Raw genomic sequence first — 22,039 nt, forward strand, 5'->3', positions numbered from 1 at the left:
AATAACACTAACCCTAACCCTAACCCTAAACCCCTCACTCACCCTCAGCCTCCCCCCCGCACCACCACCAACCCCGCCGGCCGGCTGGTCCGCCCGTCCGTCGGTCGCCACCACCGGCTCACAACATCCGCCCGGCTTCTCGCCGCTACGGTGCCCGACTGGAGCCAAACCCCGTGCCTGCCCGCCCGCTGGCGCGCTGCGCCTCCAGCTGCGCACGCGCGCAGAGCCCGGCCGGCCTGCGGCCCAGCTCCTACTAACTACTGCGAGGGATTGGGGCGGGGGGGGGGGGGGGGGGGGAATTCACTCTGTAGCCTCCCTGGGCTCCACACACACACACACACACACCTGCCCAGGCTCACCTCATCTAGAGGCTGGAGATGGAAGCCCTCACCAGGATTTCTAAGTTACCTGTCTCAACGGCTCTTACCTTACTTGAAGGCCAGATTATTTCTTTTTTTTTTTTTTTTTTGTCGGTCGTGGGGCCTGAACTCTGGGCCTGGGCGCTGTCCCTCAGCTCTTCAGCTCAAGGCGAGCGCTCTACCACTTGAGCCACAGCACCACTTCCAGTTTTCTGGTGGTTTATTGGAGATAGGAGTCTCACGGTCTCCTGCCCGGGCTGGCTTTGAATAGCGATCCTCAGATCTCAGCCTCCTGAGTAGCTAGGATTACAGGCGTGAGCCACCAGCGCCCGGCAGGCCAGATTATTTCTATCAGGATCCAAGCTACCTCTATTAAGACTCAAAAGGCCACCTTGCTTACTTACCTTCCATGGGATGATCTGCTTGGCAGGCTTTGCTGCCAGGGGTGTGGGCCGACTTCTTACAGCTGGGGCCCAATAGATAAAAGGGGAAGCCAGAAATGTTCCTCACTTTACAGGGGGGAAAGTGCAATAACACCATTTGCATAGATTAGAACCCAGACAGGTTAGGCTTCAAGGAAGCTACATCCACACACACACCCCCCACTTCCTATAAACCCACAGAACCTACGAAGCCTCTTCCTGCTACCCAGGGAGGCCTCTCAGGGGGTCTACCTATACCAAAGTGAAAGTATTTGCACTTGCTCCCACAGAGCACTGAGGGCCTGGCCCCATCTGACTGGTTAGCAAGGTCTCAGGTCAGGCCCCAGCATGCCTGGAGTAGGGGGTGTGGAGGTAGAGCCATCCAATCCTGTAGTGACAGGTTTCACAACTTCCTGGATGGGGCTGTGGTGGGTGACAGTGCAGCCTCCAGGAGGATGGGGTGGCTTGCACTGCTGCTGCTTCTGATGCAGTGCTTGGGGCCTCTCGGTGAGTGGCCCCCTTGTCCCCTTAACCCTGCCCTTCTCCCCATCTGCCTTCAGGAGGAGACTGGCGCTAAATCCATGCGACGCTATGTTTGCCAAGAGTTCACTTTCCTAGTAGGGGAAAAAAACAGTGACCTTGGCTCCTTTCGATGAGCTGGGAAGCTTTGGGAATACGTACACACACCGCCACTTGGGCCTGCTAAATTAGCATGTCTGCTGTTGGTGCTAGGACAGATGTACAGACAACAGCCATTTCTCTCCCTCTAATATGCTTCCATGCTGATGAGCGCTTCGAGTCAGAATGCTAAGGTTCCTCTCTGAGTAATGATGATCTCATTTGAGAGATGAGATAGGGTAAGGTCTTCAGGGAAAGCGCCATTGCCCACCTGAGCCCAGTGCTTGGCTTACTAAATGTAGGTACTCTTAACCACCATATTTGGGCCTGTTTCTCCCTTTGAAAGTCTTTGGGAGGGAGACTTGGGGGTTGGGGGGAAGGCACAGAAATGGAGGGACAGGGCAGGGAAGGTGGCTCAGTGGTAGATGCTTGCCTTGCATGCATGAGGCTCTGGGTTCAATTCCTCAGCATCACATAAGCAGACAAAGCTGGAAGCAGCACTGTGGCTCAAGTGGTAGAACACTAGCTTTGAGCTGAAGAGCTGAGGGACAGCACCCAGGCCCAGAGTTCAGGCCCCACCACCGACAACAAAACGGAAAAGAAAAAGAAATGGAGGGACAAAGGGCGAACAAAAGTAGCAGTGGTACTCACTAGAAACGGTGGAAAATGAGCTGTACAACTTGTGGGTGGGGATGGAAGGGAAATACTAGGCAAGACCAAGGAAAGTGGGGACATTGCCCCAAAAGGACAATATCACCTTTATAATAACAATAAAAAATATAAGCCAGGCACCAGTGGTTCATGCCTGTGATCCTAGCTACTCAGAAGGCTGAGATCTGAAGATCCCAGTTTAAAGCCAGCCCAGGTGGGAAAGTCTGTGAAAACAGGAAGTGGAGCTATGGCTCAGATGGTAGAGCACTAGCCTTGAACACAAAAAGGGTCAGGGACAGCGCCCAGGTCCTGAGTTCAAGCCCTACAACTGACCCAAAAGAAAAGAAAGTATACTTAAGGCCCACCCTAGAGGCCTTGCATTTGAATAACGAGTCAATATACGTCAGCTGATGTGCATGTCCCCTTTAACCTTATGCCCGCCCATATAGGACAACGCTCACCACTGAATGACTTCCAGCTGCTCCGGGGCACCCAGCTGCAGAATCTGCTACATGCCGTGGTGCCTGGGCCTTGGCAAGAGGACGTAGCAAATGCTGAAGAATGTGCTAGACTCTGTGGGCCTCTCCTGGATTGCCGGTGAGTGGCCAAGTAGCCTAGGTATGGCTGGTGTCATGGTAACCTGAGCCACTGGGGAACACCCATGCCTTTTCTCCAGGGCTTTCCACTACAATAGGAGTAGCCACGGTTGCCAATTGTTACCATGGACCCAGAACTCCCCCAACACCCAAATACACCATTCTGGGTGCTGTGATCTCTTCCAGAAGAAAGGCAAGTAACAGTGAGAAGCAGCAAGGTTGGAGAGAGGGGAATGTTAACCTCAATCCCTATTGACCTTTTTTCCCTCTTAACTTCCAGACTACATCCGGACCTGTATTATGGACAAAGGGGTCGGGTACCGGGGCACTGTGGCCACGACAGCAGGTGGCCTGACCTGCCAAAGCTGGAACCACAGGTTTCCTAATGATCACAGGTGAGCCGGGCATCTTCCTGCCATTTCTGCCTGCAGAATTCCCTCAGCACACACGGCCATTGCTGCTCCTTGTTGGCAGGTACACGCCCACACTCCAGAATGGCCTGGAAGAGAACTTCTGTCGGAATCCCGATGGGGACTCTGGAGGTCCCTGGTGCTACACGACAAACCCTTCTGTGCGTTTCCAAAGCTGTGGTATCAAGTCCTGCCAGGAAGGTAAGCTGCATCTACCAGTTCTTTTGTTGTTGTTGGTGGTGGTGGTGGTCATGGGGCTTGAACTCTGGGCCTGGGTGCTGTCTCACAGCTCTTGGGGAGCGCTCTACCACTTGAGCCACAGCGCCACTTCCGGTTTCCTAAGTGGTTTATTGGAGATAAGAGGTTCCCAGGCTTTCCTGCTCGGGCTGGCTTCGAACCGTGATCTTCACATCTCAGCTTCCTGAGTAACTAGGATGACAGGCGTGAGCCACCGGCGCCTGGCTGCAGCTACCAGATCTATCCTAGGCCTCTTTGATCGATCCAATACAAAAAACAAAAAACCAACTCTCTCTCCAGCTGCTTGCGTTTGGTGCAATGGTGAAGATTACCGTGGCTCTGTAGACCACACAGAGTCAGGACGAGAGTGCCAGCGCTGGGATCTGCAATACCCTCACCAGCATCCCTTCCATCCTGGCAAGTATGTGTGGATTAAGGGCAGAGTCCACACCTCCAGAGGGAGGAAAGGAGGGAGGGAAGGAGGGAGGGAGGGAGCCCCCCCTCATCAGAATTCCAGAGTCTTGTTTACAGTCAGTTCCCACTCTCAGGTTCATGGAGCGAGGTTTGGATGACAACTACTGCCGAAATCCAGATGGATCAGAAAGGCCTTGGTGTTACACCACAGACCCGCAGCTTGAGCGGGAATTCTGCGCTATTCCCAGCTGTGGTAGACTTTGGGGAGGGGGGGACAGGGTCTGGAGGGCTAGAGGCGCTGGGGAAGGGGTGAGGGGGACAGAACATGGCTTGCCTAGGGGAGGGTCTAGAAGGGGGCTGAGTTGAGCACAAAAATCTTTCAGCTCCAATTCCAGCCTCGGGCTGTGTCAGTGGCTCAACATCTCTCATCCTAGCTACTCAGGAGGCTGAGATTTGAGGATCACGGTTCAAAGCCAGCCCAGGGAAGGAAAGTCCATGACACTCTTTATCTCCCAATAAACCATCCAGAAGTGGAAGTGGCTCTGTGGCTCAAGTGGTAGAGCGCTCGGCTTGAGCTGAAGAGCTGAGGGACAGTGCCCAGGCCCAGAGTTCAAGCCCCACCACTGACAAAACAATTCCAGTCTCGGTTCATCTCAGGGTCCAAGGCACCACCAGATCAGGTGGCCACAACGTTCAACTGTTTCCGAGGGAAGGGTGAAGGCTACCGGGGTACGGCCAATACCACTACCGCCGGTGTACCCTGCCAACGCTGGGATTCTCAGAGCCCACATCAACATGGCTTCTCCCCGGAGAAATACGCATGCAAGTGGGTTGATGGATAGGAAGGGTGGGGTGGTGGGGAAGAGGGGCCTGGGTGGAGCTCAAAGCTGCATCCCAACCGGAAGCTCGAGGGTTAGGGGAGACCCTCCCCAAGCATTGATTGTGACTCTTGCCATCCACTGCTCAGGGACCTTCGGGAGAATTTCTGCAGGAACCCAGATGGCTCAGAAGCACCCTGGTGCTTTACAACCCGGCCCGGCATGCGCGTGGCCTTTTGCTACCAGATCCCACGCTGTACGGATGAAATACTGCCCGAGGGTAAGGCTGTGGAGAGGAGGGGGTGAGAGGTAGGGCTGGAAACTTCGAGGCTGAGCGGGATCCAGGCTGAGCACTGGCTCTAATGAGCCACTCTGGCCTACCCACCACAGATTGCTACCAGGGCTCAGGAAAGCAGTACCGTGGCTCGGTTAACAAGACACGCAAAGGTATCCCATGTCAGCACTGGTCTGCAGAGACACCCCACAAACCACAGTGAGTCTCTGTGTGGGTGTTTTGGGGGTTGACAAGGTGACATGCTTAGACTTCTGGGACTGCTTAGCTCTGATTCTGCCCCAACTTTGGTCATGGGGCTTGAACTCAGGGCCTCCTGAGTACTTTGTGTTCAAGGCTCTACCACTCTAAGCCACAGCCCCAACTTTCTGGTTTTCTGTTGGTTAAACTGAAGAGTCTCACAGCCTTTCCTGCCCAGGGCTGGCTTCAAAGCACGATCCTCTGCTCTCAGCCTCCTGACTAGTTTGGATTACAGGCCAACGCTGAGCCACAACTTTGCTTCGCCCCTTCCCATCTTAGATTCACACCGGCCTCTGCTCCACAACTGGAGAAAAACTTCTGTCGGAACCCAGATGGAGACAGCCACGGGCCCTGGTGTTATACTACGGACCCCGGGACGCTGTTTGACTACTGCGCTTTGAAACACTGTAGTGGGTGCTGGTGACCATTTTCCCCTAGTTTACCCCCCCCTTCTCCAAGACTGCCCTCCCTTAACTTGGGTCAATGTGTATCTTTCAGATAAAGACCAGTTACCATCCATCCTGAAACCCCCAGGTACAGATCTGAGCCAGTTCTGGGGAGGTGGGGTTACCACCCCCTTTGAACCTTACCTCCATCCAGGAGGGTTTTCTTTCCCCCCACGCTATCCCATTTCTCAGTCCCGGTGCAGTTTGAGAAGTGTGGCAAGAGGGTGGACAGGATGGACCGGTGGCGCTCCATGATGCGCGTGGTAGGCGGCCAACCAGGGAACTCACCTTGGACGGTCAGCTTACGTAATCGGTGAGGCCCAGATGCCTGTCTCCCCCCCCCCCACCTCCAGAGTGTCCCATGTGGGCTGCCACTTGACTGACTTCCTAGCCAGAAGCTGGCAGGTCCAGGAGGTAGCCCCTGACTCAGTTTCCTTCTCCTGATCCTCACTCTTCCAGGAAAGGCGAACATTTCTGTGGGGGATCTCTAGTAAAGGAGAAGTGGGTACTGACTGCCCGGCAATGCTTCTCATCTTGGTAAGCCTCCCTAGGGTTTGGAGACCCCTTAATTCCCTTAGCTACCCACCCCCCTCCATGTCCCCCATCTCTACCCTTCTCCCAGGCAAGCTAAAATATGGGGGCAGGAGACTAGAAGTCAAGGATGACCTAACTCAGCTTCTCTCCCAGCCACGAACCTCTCACGGGATATGAAGTCTGGTCGGGTACCCTGTTCCAGAACCCACAGCCTGGAGAGCCAGACCTGCAGCGGGTTCCTATAGCCAAGATGGTGTGTGGCCCTTCGAGTTCCCAGCTTGTACTGCTCAAGCTGGCGAGGTACGTGGACAAGGTGAGAGTGGGAAATGGGTGGGGTCTTGAGATCTGCGGCCCCTTTACTGCCCTCGTTTTCCTGCTAAAGATCAGTGACCCTGAACCAGCGTGTGGCCCTCATCTGCCTGCCCCCCGAGCGGTATGTGGTACCTCCAAGGACCAAGTGTGAGATTGCAGGCTGGGGAGAGGGCAAAGGTGAGTGGACTCTTCCAGGGCATTGGCTCAGAGGCCCCGTATTGGGCCCTTCTGCCCCAGGTTCTTTTCCTCACCCTTCTGAATCTCCTCACACAGGATCAAGTGGTGCCTCAGTCTTACATGTAGCGTCGATGAACGTCATCTCCAACCAGGAATGTAACGTAAAGCACCGAGGGCGTGTCCACGAGAATGAGATGTGCACGGAAGGGCTGTTGGTCCCTACAGGGGCCTGTGAGGTGAGTGGTAGAGGCTCTGAGGCCAGCCCAGGGGTGGGGAAAGGTCTGGAAAGGTCCTTGTGTCATCATGAAGGAAGTTAGTAGTCCCTGCAGGTGTCCAAAGCTCAAAGTTCAACATCAGTTCTTCTACCTGCCCAGGGTGACTACGGAGGCCCACTTGCCTGCTTTACCCATGACTGCTGGGTCCTACAGGGAATTATAATCCCCAACCGAGTGTGTGCCCGGCCCCGCTGGCCAGCCATCTTCATGCGTGTATCTGTGTTTGTGGACTGGATTCAGAAAGTGATGCAACTGGAGTAGGCCTGGCCCTGACTTCTTGTTTTGGGAATATGTCAGACATAAAGCTATAATTTCTCTTTAAACCTGTGCACAGTGCTTCTTACCTGCTGCAGCTTCTAGAGACTGAATTGGCTGCCCTCCTTCCTTCCTTCCTTCCTTTTTTTGGCTGGTTATAGGGCTTGACCTCAGTGCCTGGGCACTGTCCCTGAGCTCTTCAGCTCAAGGCTAGTGTTCTACCACTTGGAAGCACAGTGTCCTTTCTGCTTTTTGAGTGGTTCCTTGGAAATAAAAGAGTCAGATGGGCGCCGGTGGCTCACGCCTGTCATCCTAGCTACTCAAGAGGCTGAGATCTGAGGATGGCGGTTCAAAGCCAGCCCAGGCAGGAAAGTCCATGAAACTCTTATCTCCAATAAACTGCCAGAAAACCGGAAGTGGTGCTGCAGCTCAAGTGGTAGAGCTCTAGCCTTGAGCTGAAGAGCTGAGGGACAGTGTTCAGGCCCAGAGTTCAAGCCCCACAACTGACCCTCCCCCCCCAAAAAAAAAAGAGAGTCTTACAGGGAACTTTCCTGCCTGGGCTGGCTTTGAACTACGATCCTCAAATCTCAGCCTCCTGAGCAGGTAGGTTTACAGGCATGAGGCTGAATTGATGATTTCTTTTTTTCTTTTTGTGCTGGTACTAGGTACTTCAGTGTAGACATTTTAACTTGTTCGATCAAGGCTGGCGCTCTACCACTTGAGCCATAACTTCACATCTGGCTTTTTGCTGGTTAACGGAAGATAAGAGCCTCTTGGATTTGTCTGCCTGCCCGGGCTGACTTTGAGCCTTGATCTCTCAGATCTCAGCCTCCTGACAAGCTAGGATTACAGGTGTGAACCTCTAGCACCCAATAATGATTACTTGAGAGGGCCAGAAAGATCTGAATCTGCAGCTACTTTAGCCTCTGGGTTCTGTGGAAGGGCAGGGCCTTGCTGGTCCTACAGAAGCAGTTATGAGAGTAGAGGAGTATTGCACAACAGTTTCTTGTTTTTTCTTTTTTTGCCTATCCTGAGGCTTGAACTCTGGGCTTGGGAACTATCCTTGAGTTCCTTTTACTCAAGGCTAGTGGTCTACCACTTCAGCCACAACACCACTTCCAGCTTTTTCGGTGATTTATTGGAGATCAGAGTCTCACAGACTTTCCTGTCCAGGCTGGTTTCAAACCGTGATCCTCAGAGCTCAGCCTCCTGAGTAGCTAGGATGACAGGCGTGAACCACTGGCACTTAGCTGGCAGAGCAATTTCTAACTGATGGGACTATAGCAGAAAGAGCCAGCCTGGTGCAGAGTTCCAATTGGGCAGAACAGACAGAGGCGGAGCCTCTTATTAACCCCTTCCCCTCTGATACTGGAAACAGGTAAAGCCCTCGTGGCTATTACACTGAAAACCCAGGATCTCTCAGGGCTGAGGCTGGCTTGGAACCAAGCTACGGGTCCTCATTTATTATGACTATGTAGTTTACATTCCTCCATCCACCTCTGGAGTCCAGAGGCCAGAAAACCTCTTGGCTTCTCTGCCAGACCCTGGAGCTCCCCAAGAGCCAGAATGTGACGGGTTGACCAGCTCATGTAGAATGGCAGGGCTTCAGCTGCCCAAGTGTGTGTGTAGCCACAGCACGACATTCATGAAGCTGTCTGACTCCACCTCCACCTCTGACAGTGCGTGCGAGCTTTTAGGATAGAGCAGGAGCCTGTAAAGGGGGGTGGGGGGGGCAGCAACATCTGGGGTTGGAGGAAATCTCCCCTGCTTACCTGCCCACCAGCTACCCCAGGGCTATCCTGTGGCACTCACCGAATAGGCACATTCCGGGCCTTGAGAGCACGATAATACTCTATTCCCTGCCTGAAGGGTACGCGGCGGTCCTCCTGGCCCAACATCAGTAACACTGGAGTCTTTACCTAGGGGTTGAGGAGCGGGGGAGGGGGAAGGGCACAGGGCAGTAGTTAGAAGCTGGGCTCTCTCTTCTGGATGGGTTGGGTGGCAGCCTGGAGGAAGGAGGAGGGCTGAGTACCTGAGGGATGTACTTGATGGGTGACTTGTCCAGCATCTCTGCCCACACACTGAGGTCGGGCAGGCACTCGTTGCTGTAAGAGAAGCCGGTCTCCACCACACACCTGCAAGAAAGCGAGTTGTTGCCACCTCGGGAATCCTGAGGGGAGACCTGCAGGGGGCGCTCCAAGGGCATAGAGGACAGGGACGTGTGGATAGAGAGACTCACCAGTCAGGGATATCAGTGGAGCCCATCATGGAGGCAATGTTGATCACAGGGTTCCGGGCCACACAGGCTCGGTAGGTCTCTGGGTACTGACCAATCAGGTGGCATGAGAGGAAGCCACCGTGGGAACCACCCATCAGGGCCACTCGGCCTGCATCAAAATGCTCCTCCTGGAGCACCTGCTCTACTGCAAACTACAGTGGAGGGCAGAGCATGCTGTATCCAGCGGAATAACATAGTTCTCCTGATGTCCAACCCTCCAGTTCTGTCTCCAGGAGCGCCCCCCCCCCCCCCTGCTACCTGGACATCCTTCACATCCTGGTGGCCCACGTTGCCTGGGAGGGAAAGGATGCTGTCCTGGCCAAAGCCCGTGGAACCGCGGTAGTTCACTGAAGGGGAGGGACAGGGTATTCAGGCAATGTTCTCAGCCCCTCCCGGATACCATAGTACACATTTGGGAAGTGGACCCTGGGACCAAGCTGTACCACAGACCCACCAGGGGGAAGTGACCAAAGGATCTGAGTCTGCTACTCAATAATCATGGCGTTCTTGCCAAGCAAGTCTCAAAATGAATTCACATGATCAACCAGGCCACAGAGCACTTGTTGGCTCAGAGTGGGTCCCAGGTTCTGGTCACTAGAGAAAAATAAACCAGGCTACAGAAAATTCCCCTCCCAGCTCCTTCCCCCCCCTTCCTCCCCCCCCCACCCGGCTTATACAAATCAGGCGCAGCCCAATCACTTCACCCCAATCCAAGGAGAGTTGTGCAGGGACCTTCCTTGCTTACCTAGCAATACTGCAAAGCCCATCTTACAAAGCATGGCGGGGAACAGCATCCAGGCAGTGACAAAGGATGAATGCGGTCCCCCTGCAGAGACAGGGAACAGAGAGTCAATGGACCAGCTCGGAGGAATGGGTGAGGGGGAAGAGCACAAAGTTTCAGGCAAAATGCCTACCGTGAGGCATGACCACCATGGGCACCTGCGTCTTATCCGGAGGGCTGCTGGGCTGCAGAAGGATTGCTTCAAAGTCAAGGCCAGCTGCAGGGAGAAGGCAGCGGGGAGCAGAATCAATGCAATGCTACTTCTCAGGGACTTCCCCACTAAGGCCCCTGTCTGTAGCTGTAGGTCTGGGGGCTGACCTGTAGAACAGAGACCTGCCCTTACTGCCTTTGTCAAGAAGCCTCAATGAGACAAGACAGTATTCTGGGTGATGGGTGGTCACACTATCCTTGAATGATTGTATGAGGTCTCTTTGCTTTGGGACTTAAATTTTCTCATCACAAATGATTTGGCCTGATAATACCCAGTGCAAGTGGTCAGATTCCCAGATGGCAATCCCCATGACCACAGACTAGAAGAACTCCTAGGAAACTCAGCCATGTGAGCCAGATAGAAGAGCCGAAGGATGGCCCAGCTTACCATACTGCATGTTCTCTTGCTCTGGGGGTGGCTGTAGCACCCGGATGTTCCAGTGAATATCAGAAATGGGTTCCGCCTCCTCCAGGGACACCCATGACACCGACTGCTCCTTCCCTGCAGGAGGCAGGAACCCAACTTTCTGCCAAGGGGAAGGAAAGTGTCACAGGTGACCTGGCTATGCCTTCCCTGACCTTGTTTCTGCCCAGTGTAGAAGATGGGCAGCTCTAACTGCCCATTTAATAAGCTGGGGTCTTTCTGCCAACCTCCAGAGGATAAATACAGCATGGACTCTCTTCTTTTTGTTTTTTTTTTCCTTTGGTCAGTCCTGGGGCTTGAACTCAAGGCCTGGGCACTGTCCCTGAGCTTCTTTTGCTCAAGGCTAGCACTCTACCACTTGAGCCACAGTGCCACTTGTGGCTTTTTCTGTTATATGTGATACTGAGGAATCAAACCCAGGGCTTCATGCATGCCAGGCAAGCACTCTACCACTAAGCCACATGCCCAACCTGAGCATGGACTTTTGTTGTGAGTGCTATATACCCAAGGTACTCACAGGCACATATGAACCCCTCCCCCTTCCCTGCCCTCCTTAGCCTCTAAGCTCTCCTTTCTACCTGTGCTTTGTAATGGCAGAAAACTGAGCACTTCCAAAGCGCCCTGTTCAGGACAGAGCAGACCCTGCCTAGCCTATGAGTTCCTCTCCCAGGAGTTGCAAACCTTATGAATCATGCTGGGCTGTGTCCACGTACCAACACTTACCAGGTTTGGGGGCAGGCTGGGTGTAGAAAACTGTACCACCATAAGGTCTTGGTCAATCATCAGTAGCTTCCAGCTTCCACCTGACCCTCCTGGAGAAAACACAGGCCCACTAAGTGCCACTAAGAGGCAGCCACCTTTTCCTGTGCTATCTGTAGAGTTCCAGATGGAGACTCTTCAGTGTCCCACCCAGAGAGGTGTCTCTCACACTCAACTGCAAATGCCCTGGGTGAGTGCTTAGTCCCTGGTTTATCTGGTAGACACTGGCTGTGTCCAGGAACTGCCAGACATGGCGACATATGAGCTTACAACCACATTCTACCCTCCCCTCAGTGGGAAGGGACAGCAATTGGGTCTAGGGAGTAGAGTGGCAGGGGGAGAGAGAGGATGACTGGCAGATCATGGCCAAGAGAGAGGTTTAGGGTTTAGGGTAGGGGTGGGGCCAACGTGTGGAATCTGGGCCAGGGCCCATGATTGGATGCTGCAGCCCCTGAAGATGTGGTATATTGGCTGGGGCAGGGGCAGGGGCAGCATGGGCGGGGTCCTCAAAGGACTTATTTAAGGCTGTAGATCGGCCAGTGGTGAGAGTGTTACTTCTGGCTCACACTCTAAGTGATGGCTGGCTGGCTCACCACTCTGGCCCTTGCCTCTACTGCGCAAACTCTGCTCACCAGCTGTTAGGGAGACCACACTGCCTGTCTGCGTGTCCACAGCAAATAGGTCCTAAGGCAGAAGGGAAAGATAACATGAAGTGGTATATCCGAGAGTCCCTCACCTCCTTTCTAGCCTCTTAGGGACCCTAGGGCCAAGCTATGACCGTAGACACCTGTGTGTAATGTCTACTTAGTGCGGTAAGGAGTTGCCTGAGTGCTTAGGTTCAAACCTCAGCCCACCACAACTTAAGGGACAAGGTAAAGAATGCCATGGAGTTAATGTGAAGCCAAATGATATGCCCCAAGGAAGTGTGGCATGACTGAATGCCTTCACCCTCATGTCCTTACAGTATATTCAGGAATTCATTTTAGAGGCAGCTCTCTTTTATCTCCTGGCTGGAACAAAAAGGTCAAAGGCTCGGCTGCCGGGTACCAGGGCACCTAGTCCTTCAAGGGGCCAGTGAGACCTCAAGCTGGGTATTACCTCAGGGTCATGCCTATGCCCTGCCCCAGGTCCCAAGCTTCTAGTAGTTGATTTGGAGGAGTTGCTTCTCCGCACAGTGTGTGGCCTTTACCTGCCGGCTGCGCTGAGCAGAGTCAAAGACCACTCTCTGGCTGTCAGCTGACCAGCATCCTAGAGGCAGAAGGCTGCAGTAGATCCCAGAGAAGCTCTCTGCAAAGACGGGAAGACCTGGTCTGGATCCAACCGTGCAGGGTGAAGGGATCAAGACCATGGGTGGGGCAGGCCAGGCTACTGGGGAATGACCAGGGTACCTATAACGTACGTAGGATGGCAGTCCCACAAATCAGGGCACCGGTGGTGAAGAGGAGGTGACTGAGCTGGGGGGGGGGGTCGGGAGGGGGAGGATAGAGGACCCAGAAGAGACAGAACTACTAAAAGGAAATGTCCTGAGTTACTTCCACGGGGCTTTTGGCAACATCAGGGGCTATAACCAAAATCTCTGTCCATTATGGGCCTGAGGGTAGCACCTGGCACAGGGGCTCAATAAATCCTACCCTTGAATAGCATTCCCTATTTAGCCCTCACTATAATCCTACAAGGAAGGTCAAGACAACCATTCCCTTCACAGATGAAGAAATGGAAGCTCCCAGGGGCCTGTCCAAGGACACACAGCTCATTTGGGGCAGGGCTGAGATTCAGATCTAGGTCTTCTCTACTTCATCTCTGAATCCCAAAGAGAAAAAGAGGCCATCTCTGTCTGTCTGTCTTCCTCTCACCTTTTTTTTTTTTTGGTCAGTTATGGGGCTTGAACTCAGGGCCTGGACATTGTCCTTGAATTCTTTTGCTCAAGTCTAGTGCTCTATCACTTTGAGCCACAGCTCCACTTCCGGTTTTGAGGTGGTTCATGGGAAATATGTTTCATGAACTTTCCTTCTATGGCTGGCTTTGAACCGGAAATTCTCAGAGTTTAGCCTCCTGAGTAGCTAGCTAGGATTACCAATGTGAACCACTAGCACCTAGCTGTCTCTTTTTGTGGGTGGTGGGGATTAAATGTAGGGCCTTGTACAGGCTAAGCACTTAGTAACAACCTCACTGTAATCCTGGAACTGTCCACTCAACTTGGCCCTTGGGCTTCCTGGAACTTTCTGGGTGGCTTCAGAAAGCAAAAGCACTAGACAGCTTTGCTCCCTGTGGAGGCTGGGCCCAGGGCTGGCCCAGCAGGAAGCCCAAAGAACCCAGGAAGGAAAAGCTAGGCACAGATGGAGCATACAACAGAACTCACAAACAGCCGAACTCACAGAGCTATAGTTGCCACTGAATTCTCCACCCCCCAACTCCCCAAACCAGGGACCCCCCCCCCACTTTACCTCCTAGTTGCCGGGGCACAATGTCCACCACCACTGAGGTGACCTTGGTATACCAGTCATACTGCAAGAGAACACAATGGTCAGATCCACTAGGAAATGGGCAATTTCCTCAGGACGCAGAGATCTGGGTAGCCTCAGGAGAGTAAGGGTGTACTAGGGCTAAGTCTTCCTGGGACTGTGTAACTCCCTACTACATCTCAATTCCTTGCAGAGCCTAGCTCTTTGCAGATGAGAACCAAGGACAGGAGCTGTTTTTTTTTTTTTTTGCCAGTCCTAAGGCTTGAACTCAGGATCTGGGCACTGTCCCTGAACTTCTTTTACTCAAGGCTAGCACTCTACCACGTCAACCACAGTACCACTGCTGCCTTTTTCTGTTGATGTGGCACTGAGGAATCGAACCCAGGGTTCATGCATGCTAGGCAAGCACTTTACCACTAAGCCATATTCCCAGCCCAGGAGCTTTTTCTTTTTTTTCTTTTATGGCAGTACTGGGGTTTGAACTCAGGGTTTCACACTTGCTAAGTAAGGCCTCTACCACTGAGCCACACCTCCAACCCAGAACACAGGCTTTAATTCGTGTATGTGTGTGTGTGTTTTTGCCAGTCCTGGGTCTTGAACTCAGGGCCCAGATTCTGTCCCTGAGCTTTTATATTTTTGCTCAAAGCCAGCACTCTACCACTTGAGCCACACTCTCACTTCCAGCTTTTTGCTAGTTAACTGGAGATAAGAGATAAGGGACTTTCCTACCCAAGCTGGCTTTGAACTAAAAGCCTCACATCTCAGCTTCCTGAGTAGCTAGGATCACAGGTGTGGGATATAGCCCAGAAGGCATTGGTATAGATGCTGTCATATCCATGTCAGCACTCTTAGTCTCCCAGTTCCTGCCTTGAAAAAACAAGCAGCAACACAGCACTACGATAACTCCATAGAAGAGGATAGCCATTAAGGATCCATGGGAAGAAGCTCCTGGTCCTTAAGTTCTCATTTAGCTACTAGGAACCTGACACGCTGTTGGTACCCTCTTCCCATCCCTGGAGAAAGGGCTCATTCTGTCTGTCAGCTCCCCTTAAGTAGACACTGGAAAAAGCAATTTATTTTATTTTATTTTATTGCCAGTCTTAGGGTTTGAACTCAGGGCCTGCGCGCTGTCCCTGAGTTTCTTTTGCTCAAGGCTAGCACTCTACCACTTGAGCCACAGAGCCACTTCCAGCTTTTTCTGTTGATGCGGTACTGAGGAATCGAACCCAGGGCTTCATGCATGCAAGGCAAGCACTCTACCACTGAGCCACCTTCCCAGCCCCGAAACCAAAATCTTAATTGTAAACTTGAGCACAGGAACTAAATCTCTAGGCCAACCTGGTTACTGGGATCATATGCCCTTCTCCTCACCACCTCCAGCTTACCAGGCACAGCTGGCTACACTGATGATGAGGGACCAGAGAGGGGTACTGCAGGTAGACGATGCGACACTGGTCCGGGCTCAGCCGAGGAGAAGAAACCGCCAAGGAGTCACCTGAGAGGAGTTCTGAGCCACACAGAGACAGGTGAGAATCACGCACACATTGGCAAGGTGAACAGGTGCCAGCAAAGCAACATATGGGCAGTAGCCACTTACCACATTTCCCACCAAGGAGGTCCACGTAGTACAGTGCTGACCTGTAATGGGCAGACAGACACTCAGCTTCATGACAGGAACTGCGCAGGCCCCAAGCTCATTCCACTTTCCTTACCTGCGATTGGTGCAGAAGCGGATGCCTAACCGGAAGGGCTCATGCCACCAGCCCACAAACACCACACCAGTGTCCCCCGGGGCCCAGAAAGCCTGTAAACAAGAGCAGAGGGGCAAATAGGAGCCAAGGGACAGTCGTGCAGCAAGGAAACCCCAGACTTTAGGAGGGACATAAGGCAAGTGGCTGCTAACCTGTCCCGGGGATACATTCTCAGGGACCCCTTCAAGCACCGAGATGTTACCGCTGTCGACATCCAACACGCAGAGCACAGGGATGCTTTTAGAAACCATGCTTTCTCCCCAATCTTCATAAAACACAAACTGGTCCCCCTGCAAACACAGGAAACTCAATGTCTGTCTGCAAGGTACTGCCCGGCCTCCTAAAAGCCAGTGCCCGATTCTGACAGGTGTACTGTGGCAAAGAAACACACAGAACCCCGGATGTGGTAACGCCTTCTAGTCTGGCCACACTATAAGCACCTTAATGGTCTGGTCTGGCTTCTTCGGCCTGGCTATGTCATCATCGCTGGCACTGACGTCCAAGGCTTTGGTCTGAAAGAAGGACTCGGCTTTGGGGCGCTTTTTCTCTGCCACATACAACAAGTGTGTCTCCGAGTGCGACCAGGATAGGCAGCCAAAGCAGTCTGGGTACAGGGAGGGTGGATCAGGGAAGTGTCCAGGGTTAATGAGTGCTCCTCCTGTCCACCCTGCCTGAATTACCGACCAAGTGCCTCACCATCCTCATAAACAGGCCCATGCTTCTCCAGCGCTGATAGGTTGAAGCTTTTAAGCTTCCGATTCTTCTCCCAAACCTGAAGAAATCTGAGTGTCAGGATGCCCCCTCCCCTCAAGAGAGCTCTGATCAGTGAGGCTGAGTGCTTCTATCACCCACCCCCTTGTCCTATCACAGACCCACCTCCAGGAACTGCTTCTCCTCCCCAGAGCCTGTGCCTCCAGCCTTACGTAACACAGCTTTCATGGTGCCTGATGGAGATTCTCTGCTCATCATTCTGAGGAAGATATGGAGTAGCAGGTCAGGATTGTCTCCTACTCCCAAATAGTCCTGTGCTGTTCCCATAACCTGGCCATAACCTCCTAGACAAGATTCTTGAGGTTTGGATACTGTATCAGTCCTTATAGTACCCCTAACCTTAGAATTGCCTTGCCTCTCTCCCTCAGCTTCTATTCTACTCTCTTCAGATTCCCAGGACTCTATAGGCTCAAAGCTGGGCCTAAGTTTGGAATAAGACTCCAGTGCTTATCAGATCATGTTAATGGAGACCAAATGAGCACCCAAGGGATCAAACACTTGGTGCCAGGCCTCCCTCTGGGCCCTACCCACACCTAAGTGTCTGTGGGTATTCGTAAAAGGTTGGCATGGTAGATAGCTTGCTCATAAGCTTCCTCCCTCAAACTTACTCCCCCCGAGTCTCCACACTGTTGCCCGCAGGCCCTGCAAACACCACTGAATCTCCATCATGAAACACCAGGTACTGGCGGCAGAATCGGATATTCTCCATTCGTTCCAGGTCCCTCTGGGTCCATTCTGCAAGGAAAAGCATGAGGCTGCTCAACTTGTCCTGGCCAGGAAGGACCACTACCCTTTTCACCCAAGAAGGCCCGGATCCACCTCTCTCAATCAGCCTCTGGACAACCTGAAGGAAAGCTGGACAACACTTGGCCAAATCCAGGCCTTCAGTGTCTCCACTGACAGTTGCTTGCATAGAACTCATTGCGTCTACTCTGGGATCTTAAGAGCAGCCTGCCATGTGTATGGAATAGAGTGGCAGGAGAGAAACCCTACAAAGCATAACACCTAGCCGGGTGCCAGTGGCTCATGTCAGAAATCCTAGTTGAGATCTGAGGATCGTCATTCAGAGCCAGCCAGGGCAGGAAAATCCATGAAACCCTTATTCCAATGAACCACCAAAAAGCTGGAAATGGAGCCTGTGGCTCAAGTGGTAGAGTGCTAGCTTTGAGCAAAAACCAAAAAAACAAAATACAAATCAGGGACAGTGCCCAGGCCCTGAGTTTAAGCCCCTGGACTGGCCAAAAAAAGTATCAGAGAAGAATGTAGACTTGGGCACAAGATGTATGCTTGGTGGTGTGGGGAGGGGGTCGCTGGGGGGGGGGCTTGAACTCAGGGCCTGGGCGCTGTCCCTGAGCTTCTTTGGTTCAAGGCTAGCACTCTACCACTTGAGCCACAGCGCCACTTCTGGTTTTTTTTCTGTGGATGTGGTACTGAGGAATGGAACCCAGGGCTTCACGCACGCTAGGCGAGCACTCTCCCCCTGGGCCACCTTCCCAGCCCTCTGATCCTCCACACTCCATGCACTTTTGGACACTCACCTTGGACACTCACTAGCATAGCTACCTGTGTGCAGGGAAAGGGGTCGGGGGGAGAGGAGGGGATGTCCTCCAAGCCTCAGTTTCCTCCACACATTTCGTCTGCACAGTCCAGCAGTGAAGTCCCCCCCCCGCCCCTTCCCTCCTCCGGCCCACACACACACCCGTGTGCACGGTCCGATAGCGGCCCCCGTACTGCGTGGTGACCTCCGGGCCCAGGCAGGCGGCGCTCAGCGCGGGCTGGCGACTGAGGGCCCGGTACAGCGCCGCCGCCTCCTCGGGCTCGCCCAGCAGCACCTGCGCAGGGGACACACCAGGATCAGACTCGGCCCGGCTTGCACGGACCGCCGCGGCCGCCGCGGGCCGAGCCCTCACCTGACGCTCCATGAAGTCTCCGGAATCTCGGGAGCCCGAGTGCTTAAGACCCCGGAAGTGAGGCTTCGGGAGGGGAGGGGCGGAGCCGGCGACGACCCCGCCCCGTTTCCGCTAGAGCCCGCAGGCGCCCGGGAGAGGGGCGGGGCCTGGGAGGCCCCGGGGGAGGAGGCCCTGGAGGGCGGGGAGGGGGGAGGGGGAGGAGGAAGGGGAAAGGAAGGGGGAGGGGGAGGGGCGGGGGGAGGGGAGGGGGAACAGGATCTGGAGAAAAAAAGAAGGCCTATGTCTCTTTTTTTAAATTAATTGATGGATTAATTAATTTTGTAGGTCCCAAGGCTTGAACTCAGGTCCTGGGCTGTGTGTCATTCTGTGCTCAAGGCTAACACTCTATCATTTGAGCCACAGCACCACTTCCAAATCTATCTATCTATCTATCTATCTATCTATCTATCTATCTATCTATCTATCTATCTATCTATCTATCTATCTATCTACTTGTCTATCTGTCTGTCTGTCTATCTATCCATCCATCCATCTGTCTGTCTATCCATCCATCCATCCACCTTCTATCCATCTATCCATCTATCTATCTATCCATCCATCCACCTTCTATCTGTCTGTCTGTCTATCTATCTATCCATCCATCCTTCTATCCATCCTTCCATCCCTCCATCTATCTATCTATCTATCTATGTATCTATCTATCTATCTATCTGGGCCTGGGTACTTTCCCTCAGCTCTTCAGCTCAAGGCTAGCCCTCTTACCCCTTGAACCACAGCACCCACTTCTGGCTTTTTCTGCTTATGTGGTGGCTGAGGAATCGAACCCAGGGCCTCCTGCATGCGAGGCAAGCGCTCTACCACTGAGCCACCTTCCCAGCTCCTCTCCACCACCACCCCAATTTATTTATTTTATTTTATGTATCTGTTTTTGTCGATTGTGGTGTTTGAACTCAGGGCCTGGGCACTGGTCCCTGAGCTCTTTTTTTTTTTTTTCCTCAAGGTTATTAGCACTCTACCACTTTGAGCCACAGCTCCACTTGTGGCTTTCTGGTGGTTTATTGGAGGCGCCCCCTGGCTAGCTTTGAACCACAACCCTCAGATCTCAGATTCCTGAGTAGCTAAGATACAAGAGTGAGCCACCAGCAGTGCCTAGCTGCTTATGGCTTTTTAGAGGTCAGGCTGGACAAGTGGGAAGTCTGGGAGTTTATTGAGCACACACACACACACCCCAGCCTTTTATTTCAGTGGAGGCAAGAGAGATCATGGAGGAGAGAAGCTGTCAGGCCATTGAATACAGGAGTGTAGAGGACAAGGGGAGAGCCGTGAAGGAGCAAGGTAGGTGGGGCTTGAGTCTGAACAGGACAGCGAGATTAGCATCCAGGTCTCTAGAATGTTTGAAGGGCCCAAGAGGAACACAGACCAAATGATCCTTGAAGGGGAAGGACAGGAGCTGAAAACGGTGATCCTGAGGCTCAATGAAAGCCTTAAGGATGCAGGACTCTACAGAAGCCAGAGCCTGTCCATGTGTGGTTTTCTCTGAGCTCTGGGGATGATTGTGAGGTTCCCACCCACTTTGCGATAAAACATTCACCAGATGGTGCCAGGCCCATCTTTTGGCCTGGGAGGGGAATGGGGCAGGTCCCAGAGAAACATACAGAGCAGACTTGTGGATCAGATATTGAGCTCTCAGGGTCTAGCTGCCTCTGCTTATCAGTCACCAATCCTGCTCCTAGGGCTATCTGTCCCTGCAGCCTTTACCCACCCTTTTCAGTGGCACCTAGCTAGGGAATCCACTCATGAGTGGACTATGCCCTAAGCCATCTTCCCCTGGAGCAAAGGGCTTCCATTCAGGATCAGAGAGCTTCCTGTGGAAAAAAGAAGCTAGGAAGGAAGGCTCTCAATGCACATGGCACAGGTGGCAATGGAAAGCAGGAGAGCCAGGAAAACAGCCCAGTCCCCTATGTGTACCTAGGCCTGGCCAGACCTTCACACCGGTCTCCCAGGAACCTGGCCTAAGAAAGCTGTCTGCACAGCATGGGAAGCCATTATATCTCAAGAATCTGCGCAGTAAACTGCTTGCTTCAGGTTGAAACTCCTATTTGAACCCACCCTCAAGCAGGTTTGTGGAGGACCCATTATTTTTTGAGTTCCCTGGGATGAACTCAGTCCCATTCAGGCCAGCACTCGTGAAGCTTTGCCCTTTCTTAATTGTGCCCATTTGACAGGGAAGGGTACACTGATCACACATTTGGGGATTTACTCCTTTGGCCATAGAAACCAACCCAGAGACAAGTCTGCAGATTGTTTATATCAAGTCCTTTTTATTCGGATACCACAGAAATACCTTGTCACAATACAAGGGGGAAGGGACACAGAAGTACCACGAGTTCTCATAGAGCACAGGAGGACGGCACGGTGTTCACAAGGTCATGTGGAGGACTCGGGTCATTGCACTTACAACTGTAAACTTGTTTGTTTGACTTTGTACAGCACTCTTCCCTCCCTCGGATAAAGGAGAGAAGGAAAGAAGAAAGGGAAGGGAGAGAGGTGGGAAGGGAGAAGCAAAAACAAGACATGGAAGCTAGAGGAAAAGTTATTGGAGTGATCACCACTCTCCAGGGTACTGAATTTGGAGAGAAGAAGCTGTTTTGACCCCAGAGGCTGAATGAGGCACGCGCACACACACACACACACACACACACACACACGCACGCACGCACGCACGGGCGTTCACATGTGTACACACAATATTTCACCACTTCCATGGCTCACCTGTGCCATCTCCAATGCACAGAGCAGCAGGATGCTGGCACCCAGGGAGAGACGGAGATGGCATCTCCAAGGGGTTTCATTTGATTAGGCCTATCCCTCTAACCTTGTTGGAGTCCATGACCATAAGTATTTACAGCATGAGTAGGGTAAAGGAGCAAGGGAAGGGGACCAATAGGAAAGACTGCACTGGCATGGCGAAAGACCTGCCTAGAAATTCCCTACAGCCTCCAGAAATAAGCCAGAGTTGCTGCCTCTGCTGATCTTTCCTTATGGGTCCTGGAACTGCCACCTATTCTCGCCAAGGGACTAAGACAGTGGTGGAGGAGGAGGTCTAGCTCCAGGAAATGATTCACTAAGCCCTCTTCTTGGGAAGAGGAGTCCTGGGGAAAGCCTGGACTATACCCCCAGAGACTTCTTACCCATTGGGAGATTTGCCTATTCCTCTCTGCTGGTTCCTTAGTCACCAGAGTTGTAGCGATAGCCACACAAGGCCTAGAATACCCAAGACCCAGAGACTTACTGCAGCCTTCCTCAGAATGCCAATTTGGGGGTGTCCTGTGGGTATGGATGGGTTAGATCAGGAGTGGCACGTGTCCGAAATGTCAAACTCAAGAGTGTTTGGTGAACAAGGGGATTTGTTGAAAAGCCGGAGCTAGAGGATGGCCTGCTGCCATCTTCTTGGTCTTGGTCTCTTTAAGTATCCAGCCACTAGGCCTATCCCATAGGAACCTGGTCCATGCTAGCCATTCTTGAATGGTCTCACAGCTCAGGCCTGATCTCTGGGATGAGGTAATTGTTCCTTGGCATGGGGAAGGCAGCCATTAGGATTAGATACAACATAGGAGGCAGCAGACTGTGCCAGAAG

General features: G+C 52.9%; 3 protein-coding genes and 1 non-coding gene across 6 annotated transcripts in view; 1 reads left to right on the plus strand and 3 right to left on the minus strand.

Annotated features, from left to right (window-relative positions):
* The window catches only part of Rnf123 (ring finger protein 123), a 28,425-nt gene extending 28,339 nt beyond the window's left edge, over positions 1-86 (minus strand). The window contains exon 1 of the mRNA XM_013028147.1: positions 43-86. The gene's annotated coding sequence lies outside the window, so the exon portion shown is untranslated. The remainder of the gene's footprint in view (positions 1-42) is intronic.
* A 1,132-nt stretch (positions 87-1,218) lies between these two features.
* Positions 1,219-7,099, plus strand: Mst1 (macrophage stimulating 1). Of its 2 annotated transcripts, none has more exons than XM_013028093.1 (18): positions 1,219-1,288; positions 2,500-2,647; positions 2,727-2,839; positions 2,927-3,041; positions 3,121-3,257; positions 3,594-3,714; positions 3,842-3,960; positions 4,323-4,533; positions 4,675-4,805; positions 4,916-5,018; positions 5,337-5,467; positions 5,556-5,591; positions 5,696-5,816; positions 5,963-6,040; positions 6,191-6,337; positions 6,420-6,526; positions 6,623-6,762; positions 6,901-7,099. In XM_013028093.1, the coding sequence occupies exons 1-18, from the start codon at positions 1,237-1,239 to the stop codon at positions 7,060-7,062; spliced, it is 2,172 nt and encodes a 723-aa protein (XP_012883547.1). In that variant the 5' UTR covers positions 1,219-1,236; the 3' UTR covers positions 7,063-7,099. The 2 variants fall into 2 exon arrangements, with proteins under 2 accessions (XP_012883547.1, XP_012883546.1); XM_013028092.1 differs by having other exon boundaries at positions 4,365-4,533.
* A 1,374-nt stretch (positions 7,100-8,473) lies between these two features.
* On the minus strand, positions 8,474-18,451 carry Apeh (acylaminoacyl-peptide hydrolase). 2 transcript variants are annotated; one of them, XM_013028241.1, is made up of 22 exons: positions 18,403-18,451; positions 18,192-18,324; positions 17,101-17,227; positions 16,598-16,691; positions 16,418-16,493; positions 16,162-16,325; positions 15,874-16,011; positions 15,683-15,774; positions 15,568-15,608; positions 15,356-15,477; positions 13,953-14,013; positions 12,698-12,795; positions 12,141-12,192; positions 11,473-11,561; positions 10,714-10,852; positions 10,249-10,332; positions 10,080-10,160; positions 9,593-9,681; positions 9,296-9,486; positions 9,089-9,191; positions 8,869-8,969; positions 8,474-8,767 (listed from the first exon to the last, which is right to left on the minus strand). In XM_013028241.1, exons 1-22 carry the CDS (start codon positions 18,412-18,414, stop codon positions 8,662-8,664), a joined length of 2,193 nt encoding a protein of 730 aa, XP_012883695.1. In that variant the 5' UTR covers positions 18,415-18,451; the 3' UTR covers positions 8,474-8,661. The 2 variants fall into 2 exon arrangements, with proteins under 2 accessions (XP_012883695.1, XP_012883694.1); XM_013028240.1 differs by having other exon boundaries at positions 8,869-8,975.
* Positions 18,452-19,204: 753 nt separating this feature from the next.
* On the minus strand, positions 19,205-19,277 carry Trnaa-cgc. The gene has a single exon. It is a non-coding gene; the product is annotated as a tRNA-Ala (tRNA).
* Between the last annotated feature and the right edge of the window lie 2,762 nt (positions 19,278-22,039).

This window comes from Dipodomys ordii, unplaced genomic scaffold (assembly GCF_000151885.1).
Source record: "Dipodomys ordii isolate 6190 unplaced genomic scaffold, Dord_2.0 Scaffold107, whole genome shotgun sequence".
Classification (NCBI taxonomy): domain Eukaryota; kingdom Metazoa; phylum Chordata; class Mammalia; order Rodentia; family Heteromyidae; genus Dipodomys; species Dipodomys ordii.